Source organism: Scardinius erythrophthalmus (genome assembly GCF_964197995.2).
Source record: "Scardinius erythrophthalmus genome assembly, chromosome: 23".
NCBI lineage: Eukaryota > Metazoa > Chordata > Actinopteri > Cypriniformes > Leuciscidae > Scardinius > Scardinius erythrophthalmus.
The window spans coordinates 8,580,533-8,589,656 of NC_138243.1; the positions used below are offsets into that span (position 1 = coordinate 8,580,533).

Consider the following 9,124-nt stretch of genomic DNA (forward strand, 5'->3'; position numbering starts at 1 on the left):
GACAGCCAGTGATCATCTGAAGTAATTCTGAGCACTTTTTTGACAGAGGTGTAGTAAACTAGTCAGGCAGAGATGTGTTTTATTGTCGGCTGTACTACTATATTCTTCTACAAGGACACACAGGCTACAAGTTGCATATGCAAATTGTAAGAATACAGTAGCCTAATACAGGTAGTTACTATTTCACTCAGAAACCTCAGAAACTACAGTAATAAGGAACTGTGAAAATAAAATGATGACAATAATACAACAAACAAAAAATTATTTGTTGTTGTTGAATATTTGCGGATCTTTGTCAATTTATAGGTGAATTCAGGTTGATTGGCACACTTTTTGCCGTTGAGATGACTGGGAAAAAGTGTCCAATTCAACCTGATTTCACCCCGATGTCAATTTACGTTTAAGCCATTTTAAACTCGTCACCAACAGCCATACGTGCAGGTTATAACGCACGCACGAGCGGTTATAAGTGAAACAGAACAGTTTGGCAGATCAAATGTTTGAAGCTTCTGTAAAATGGAGCAAACGGCTGCACACTATACTGCGTGTGTGTGTGTGTGTGGCTTTACACGCCAAACTGCGGCGTGTGAGGAAAGGCGAGTGCGCTGCGCAGAAATTGCAGTCGTCCGGTTCCCACGGTACAGCTGCTATGCGTGTCACTCAAGTTCCTGCCCCGCGCATGCGCAGAATGGGCTGAATCTTCAGGTTTGACTTTAAGGGCGCATGCGTGACACCGGGAATTTTGTACACCGCGCGCGACGCGCACCTCTGTGGACGCGCACAGGAAGTCGCACAGACTGTGTTATTGACTTTAAACAGCTGGAATTACTGCTTCACAAGTCTAATGGTTCAGAGAAAGGTGTTTCGTGTTACTTTTTAGCAACCCCAATAAAGAAGCGGTTATTGCCATTTGGTGTAGACAGGTAGGAAAGTGATCTAACTGGAAAAAATCTGATTTTATCTGAATGGCAGATCCAGATACTTTTTGAAGCCAAGGTATTTTAAGGTTCAGAGAAAAATTGTCTGTGGGTCTCTCTTTATGTTTTACACCGTAATAACAGGTGAATATTTTCCTTATATAATACTTCGAGATATGATCCCAAATTGCGTACGGATAGCTTTTGGCAAGATTCTGAATAAAAGCCCAACCCAAGCCTTGCTGTCGAGTTATATCCATCTTTCAAGTGGTTGTTTATATCAGTTTAAAGATTTTTCCTCTCTCGAATGTGTGCATATTAACACATAATAACCTAATAACGCAGTCGTTTTATTACGGTGGGATGTTTGGGCAACGAGACACGCCCATTTCTCAGTTTCAACGCGTGGCCACTCCCCCAAGCCAACCCCTCAGCCAATCAGCATCGCACAACCCCTCCCATTCCACAATGCTTGATTCAATAGAGACGTATTGTTATGCAAAGTAGTTCGTCTAAAATATCCCCCTGGCAACGCAGCTCAGGGCAGAGAAATACCGGGACCGCGCGACGGACAAACAGAAGCGGGCAAGCGGGCAGTTATTTGAGTCACTTCTACCCGTCCACACGTAAATAGGCAAGTACATCTTTACTTGTTCAGTTTTAGATGTAACGTGGGATAGTCCTTTAACAGTTTCTGTGTTTATTTCAGTCACCCTTGCCAAATAAACCACAGCGGGACGCGAGAGACGCATTTCTTGAGGTAAATTTACCTCAGACGTCTTTAAACCTAACGGCCCCTCGATGCGCTTAACCGGAGACACCGCCGTTCACACGCCTCCTTTCTCACACTAAATAACTCCATATTCTGCCATAACCTGGTGCTGCTACTGAGAGACACACACACATACACACACACACACACACGGAGACTTGCACCTTGTGGATCATTGAACTTTCTCGCTAGGTCTTTGGATATATACACCATAGTCAGTGACTGCATTTTACACACCAAGTGTGTCGTTTACTTGTCCTTTTTTTGGGATATACGCTAGTCTCACGCGCCTAAACTGGTTTTAGTCCAGTAAAGCCGCGACTATATCCAAGTACACGAGACGGTAACGGCGAAAAGAGGCGGTTAAAGCATCATGAGCCAGGCGGAGATATCGACGTGCTCGGCGCCGCAGAGAGTCTTCCAGGAGGCGGTGAAGAAAGGCAACACGAAGGAGCTCCACTCGCTTCTGCAGAACATGACCAACTGCGAGTTTAACGTCAACTCCTTCGGCCCCGAGGGACAGACGGCTCTGCATCAGTCGGTCATCGACGGGAATTTGGAGCTCGTGAAACTTCTGGTGAAATTCGGTGCTGATATTCGGCTGGCGAACCGAGAGGGATGGAGCGCGTTGCACATCGCCGCGTTTGGAGGACACCAAGACATCGTGTTATACCTCATCACCAAGGCCAAGTACTCCTCCGGCGCGCGGTGATCCGGTAGAAACACGCGGAAAGACCGGGCTCGTTTGAAACTAGCATTGATCTGCCAAGCTTTGACACGACAGACGGCGGCGAAGTTCCCTTGTACCTTAAACCAAAATGAGGGCTGTAGCCTTTTTCTTTCCCGTGAGTAACGTATATGGTCAGATCTGGCGACGAGAAACTGTTTGGGGATGTGCGTTGGTACTATAGCTTTTTATTGAATGTGTAAGTCATCAGATCTGGACTGTGTGGCTTTACCCAGGGCTTGACCTCTTGACCTGTCCACCTGGAGAAATCGAGATGGCACTTGATGCTGTGGCTGAATGCTGGAATAGTTGAACTCCAGAATGAAGGCCATGATCCTCTGTTTTGGCTAAACACTGTCTTTAATACAAACCGTAAGTCGTTTCATCAATCAGATCGTGTGGCATTGGTGACCAGTGCTGAAATATGTCCTCGGAAATAACAATTGACTTATTCTTAAGTACTGTACACATAGCTTTACTGTGTTTCTCTGTACAAGTAGTGTATTGTGCTCTGCCTTCACCTAGCAGACGGCTTCCACACAGCTTTCAGGCCAGTGCGACCCACGTCTATGGTTAACGTGTTACTAAAAACCGCTGCTTTCGCTCTTTTTTTTTTGTATTTTTTTTTTTTTGTATCAAAACGTCAGGAAAGTCGCCTTTGGGACACACTTTATAATCTTCTTTTCAGTATTTTTGAATTAACACCCTGGTCATCACTGTGAATACAGGCTGGGTTTGTCTTTTTATTTATGAAGGTACATTGAGATGATGCATTTAAATTATGTTGTGGTTATTTTTAAGACTATAGCCTAAGTGTAAAAGTATGTAGGGTGACCTAAAGCTGCTTCGGACTCGTTACAGGCTAAACTGTCCCGTGTGGAGATTCTTCTCCACGGCCCCCCTACGTGTACAACTCTTTTTTTTTTCTTTTTCTTTTTTTTTCTCCCGGGAAATGCGTCCCCTTCTACTTTTATTCTGGTTCTCTGCATCAGCTACCTCGACTTGAAAGTATTCGACAATATCATATGCTCTCTTTCTCAAGCCTTCTCCTTAACCCTTCTCAGTTACCCACTAGTGCTCAACAGAATCAGCATGCCCTGTTTGGGTAATTGTACTTGATATTTTCTCATTGCCATTTTTTTAATCATTTTTTTTATAATCTTCACTCGGGACAATTTATCTCCGTGAACCAAAATTAAGATCCATTGGTTATTCGAAACATTTTTTTCCTTTCGTCAAGCATGGTTGTAGGTTTTATTTCAGCCAAGTGCTTAATTTTGCATTGCCATTTTTTGTTTCCATTTCAGTTGCAAAAAGTGAAATGCGTTGCATGACTATTAAATGCAGGGAGTTTTGTTGCACATATATGTGGAGCCTTTTACGCCCCCTAGTGCCTGGTCGGGTAACTGCAGGAGCTGAGGCTTACCCAATAGTTACTACTGAGCAGGACTTTATATAAACATTGAGAAGACTATGACTTCTGTTGCAGGAAACATTGACAGATTCATTCAAAAAGACTGCCTGCCGCCTTTAAGACTCATGGCACCTGATGTTTGTTTCAATGCTGCTTTTATGTAAGTTTTTTTTTCTTTTTTTTTCTTGATACAATGGCCAACGGTGAGTGAATGAGGAAAAATATCAGTTAGATTCAGTTTTTTTGTCGTTGTTTTTGCGAGAAGCCCCATGCAGTTGTGTGAGCATGTGTGATTGTACTCATGCCACAGTTCAGTGGTGTTGCTGATGTTTCCAGCCCCTGTCGCTCAACCTGGTGAACCACACCAGGAGCTCCTCGTACACCTGGAGACACAACAGGTGTGATTCTCATGATCATCTATTCGATTGGTATAGGCAGAACAAATATGCATCGCTTGTCTTAAACTTGATATTTTTACTCTTGTTGAAAATATTGCACTGATGATGACTGTTGTTAATTCGTTGACTTCAGGTCAACATTTTATTTTTTCTAAATAGAAAAAAGGAACACAACAAAATACTATTGTATAAAAAAAAAAGCTCCAGGTTATATTGTCTCTTTTTGTGTGTTACATCGTATAACATTACGTTTGCAAAGATGTTTGTATCTCTGTGACCGGGTGTATGTGTATACATATATGGTATATATGGATATATTGACGCTGATATCTCAGAGCACTTTCTTATTTGAAGTGCTCTCCTCCTGATGTTAATAAAGGGGAATAATACTTGTGATGGTAAGATCATTGTAACAAAAATAAATTGCACGATGTATAGTTATTTTATCCCACTATTTGTCATAACATTTATGGCATGGGGGTTAAATGACTGGATAGGTGTATATGAATGAGTAAAAGTGCTGTTGTATTTTTTCTTTTCTTTTATCTGGACCAAGTTATTTTTCATCTTGTGTCTCCAGCGAGCAAAAGTTTTATGAGTGATGCGAATGTTCTTCTGTGATGACTTTATCTTTTCCTTTTTTGTGTGTGTTTGTTTTGTTTGTAAGTTTTTTTTTTTTGAACATTTGTAACACTGTGATTCATGTGTGGTGAGAATATGAGTGCTGTATATTTTTTTTGTATGTATGTATGTGTGTGTGTTTGTGTGTGTTCAAGCCAGTAAAGAAATAATTAAACCTTCCTCAATGTGTGGCTGTGAGAGTTTCTTTCTATCTTTAAGGAAGAATTGGGCTGGTTTGGGCCTCCTCTCTGGGCCAACCTGACCCCGGTTTCCATTCTCTCCTTTTTGTCATTCATTTGGCCTAGTCCTTTCATATGCTGGATAAAAGAGTGCAGGGGGTTGTGGGTAATTTTGTTTTAAAGACAGATCCCCTCCCCGTGTGTTTGCGTGGGTTTTATGTTACTCTGTGCATGGAGCAGCTCTCTGCCCTTCTGTTCTTTGGGAGTCTCGTAGCATTTCTTCATACTTTTACAAACTTAAGAAAGCACATATCAAGCACCTTTAATTGTTCATTTTCATGCAGTTCTGCCTCAGTTTCTTTTGGACTTCCAACACTGTAAAAAGCGATCAGTTGACTTAACGTGAGGAAACCTATTGCCTTAAAATAAGAAATAAACTTCATGCGTAATTGAAAAAATTAAGTTATGTGAACTTGACAATTCCACATAACAATGTTTTTTTAACGGCACATGAGGTTTATTTACTTAACTTAAAAAAGTGAGGAAACCCACTGCCTTAAAATTGAGTAAATAAACCATGTGTAATTGAAAAAATTAAGTTATGTGTAATTGTCAAGTTCACATAACTTATTTTTTTTTTTGATTACGCATGAAGTTTATTTCTTAATTTTAAGGCAACAGGTTTCCTCACCTTTTGTAAGTTAAGTCAACTAATCACTTTTTACAGTGAAAGTGAACTTGGAAACACTTAACAGCGTTAGAAATGAAGTAATGTATTCTGCATTTCATGCATTCATGAAACGAGAGAGTTGGTGTGCTGATTTCTGTTGCTGTTCTGATGTATTAGTGCAAAGCGTGGAACGTCCAGCTCGTGCATTTCTGCGATTCACAAATTAGCCCAAAACTTTATCTGACATCGCCCAGAGCTTGCTTTATTGCAGCGGTAATCCGAACTGCAGCAGAGCACAAGCAAACCGCTCTGAGTGCCTGGTGTTTTCTGCAGGTAAACCTAGTTTACTGCATGCTTTTGAAGACAACCCTCACTAGAAGACTGTGACCTCAATGGCATCCTTCTCTGTTTCCACCCCCCCTCCATGCCCCCCTCCATTCCCCGGGCAGGATGTTATTGTTGAGCTGGATTTCCATTGTCCGGCGGCTGAGTTGGCCACCTTCCCAGAGTGCAATAGAGAGGCCCCCTAATAGATTCTTCATGTGCCTCAGTCCCGACACACATCATCGCAGGAATTTGGAAATGATTTTAACAGAGTCCCGTCGCTCTGCGCGCTAGCCTTCCCCCACCGCTAGCTAGAGAGAGAGAGGGAGGGATGTGTAAACCCAACAATGTGAAAAAGAATTTTGTGAATGTACTTGAGAGCGAGAAGGAAACATGCTCCTCTTCTAGAGCGGAGAATTTGAAGTGGAGGCTTTGAGTTGGAGGTTTTTCTTTTTTTGTTTGTAATTAGGTGCGCAGGAATGTTTTGTTTTCCCGTACCTTCAGAGTTGTGGAAATCCAGCGCAAGTGCTTCAGAGATCAAAACGACCTCTCCGCACGGACAGATTCACATCAGTAGTTTCACATACTTTCCTGTGTGATTCCACAAAGGCCCCACAACATTGCTTGCCCTGGTGCAAGTACACACATGCAGAGAAAAACATGTTTGCGGCCGCAAAAATTGTTGCGAATTCTCAGAAGGCAGGGAACATTATAGCCAGAAGGGAATGAAGATGAGTGATTATTGCAATGGCTTAGTCATGACCACAACTATTTCAAACACAGTATAATCCAATAAATGCACTCTTCTGCTGGTGGGAATGAGTGATAGTGTTAAAGATGCAATGGTTTTATTGTTCGTTTTTGGTACTCAGACCAACATTGTAACATTTTATAATCAGACCAACATTGTAACATTTTATAATCAGACCAACATTGTAACATTTTATAATCAGACCAACATTGTATTTAGTTTTGGAGCATCAAATTTACTTAACTTATTTAAAATAATTAGCTCTAGATATTATAGAAAGTATAATATATTACATTTAATATATTAATTATACATTTATATAAACAAATATTATATATAAATAGTTATTAATATGTTATTAATTGTGCAGACCCATTTCTGTCTTTCGGTTCATTAAACTTGCAATGAAATGTAGTTCCACGCGTTATTCTCTGTAAAACTATTTTCAGTTGCACTGACTGATTGCTCAACTTACAATGTCCTTGTCCTATATTATTGCTTTTGTCATTAAAAAAAAAGAAAAAGGAGATGTAGGGCTGACTAACAGGTGATATATCTAGATTTAAAAAATCGGTGCTCTTGAACACTGTCAAAGCAAAGAAAACTGCTTACTTTAGTTTAATATGAGAAACCGCACTAATGCATGCTGTTAAATATGTAAAACAAAGTTCTCTCGTATTGAAAACCGAGAGGAAAAATATAGAGAGAATGAGACAGGTGGCAAGGCCTGTCCTTCCTTACCCTCCTCTCCTGTTTGAACTCTCTTTCATTCTTTCGCTCCGCTCTGTGCTTTTTCAAGCACACAGTGACAAGCACATTCATTCTCTCGGTCTATTCTATGCTCTCCTCTTTTTTTTTGTCCAGCCTGCTGGATTCTGCTTCATCGCTATTCAGCTCCCAGACGGACCACCATTGATTAGATCCCCCCTACATTTACCCCCTCCAAAACATACTCGCACACACACCAGCCGTCTCCACCTCACACACCCTGCACTCAGCAGCTGCTATGCTAATGAACCTCAGGAATAGAGAGATGGGGAAATGACAGGGAATCATAGACACGACTCTGTATCATCATAATAAACTGAGGTTTGGTCAAAGAAATATCAAAATAAAGATAAAGGCATGTGAGAAGAGTAACAATAATCCTGCCCTACTTTCAAGCAGAGATTTACTTAACACAGTGTGTGTGTTGGCCTTCAGTTTTTACATGGCGGCCCACACCTTTACCATCTCTCCTATAATTGCTTAAACAGGATTTCCCAATCCAAGGCCTGAATATCATCCAAGACACATATTGATTCTGGCTAGAATCTGCAGTTAAATATCCACAACTGTTCCTTAACTATAACTATGCACAGGGCTCTGAAGTGCATTAAAAATGAGTGTATGCCTAATTAAAGTCGCTTTCATCCATTCAAAAATCCATTTATCATTCATCAAAAAACGTCTGAATGTTGCAGACAGACTGAAATCTGTGATTATGAGGTTAGATGCATCTTTATAAGTGATACTTACTATAAAAAGAAGTCTGACAAAACAAGCCTAAAATAAGTGACTTGCAACAGTGAGAAACATCATCTCGCCTAATAACAATGAAGCAGCCAAAATGTAACGTGATATGGTCAAGCACTAACAAGCCCAAATATGTGCCTTATAATTCCAAAAACAGAAAACAACAAGCCCCAAGCTGCTTATAATAGGTGACATGAACACTGGTCTTGGTTTTAAACCTGAATATTAATGCTTTCAGATGTAAAATACAGAGTGTGTGCAAACACACAATGCCAATTATGGCAAAATGAAAACTTGTGTGGGTGAATTCTTGAATGACTTCTACTGTCGTCTCATTCAACACATCAAAATATGAATTGTGACTTTGTACTACTATATACTTTTGGCACTCAAAGTGTATATATGTAACAACACCCTTAAAGCTACCTATATATAAAAATATTGCATGTACATTATTGATATTTTACATTCATTTATTGTTTACAGTGTATCAGCATTTAGTGCTTGTATTGTTTAGTCATTTCTTTGTCGTGTCTGTATAATATGCAAGACTGCTCTGGTCAAACATTTTGCTTTTCTACCACAGATATATAAATGTATCTTGCTTTTAATGTACTTTTATACCATTGGAATGACAATAAACTATTTTATGCACAAACATGTAGTGTGATGTTTACCACGAGAGAGAGAGAGGGAAGTGTGTGCACGGTAAGCATGATAGACAGAGGACAATCGAGCAGAAATCAGCATGGAGAAGTAAACAAACATTGAAAAAAGAGAACTAACAAAGCAGGAGGGGAACCCGGGCGCTTCAGTGCATGAATATGGTTATGTGT

General features: G+C 40.4%; 1 protein-coding gene across 1 annotated transcript; it reads left to right on the top strand.

The window, feature by feature from the left end:
* The first annotated feature begins 1,346 nt into the window (after positions 1-1,346).
* nrarpa (NOTCH regulated ankyrin repeat protein a) lies at positions 1,347-5,029 on the top strand. The gene is made up of 2 exons (XM_081353705.1): positions 1,347-1,551; positions 1,627-5,029. Exon 2 carries the CDS (start codon positions 2,063-2,065, stop codon positions 2,399-2,401), a length of 339 nt encoding a protein of 112 aa, XP_081209831.1. The 5' UTR covers positions 1,347-1,551; positions 1,627-2,062; the 3' UTR covers positions 2,402-5,029.
* The last annotated feature ends 4,095 nt before the right edge of the window (positions 5,030-9,124 follow it).

Excerpts from the sequence above, each read along its gene's own strand:
- nrarpa (XM_081353705.1), top strand. The coding sequence starts at position 2,063 with ATGAGCCAGGCGGAGATATCGACGTGCTCGGCGCCGCAGAGAGTCTTC.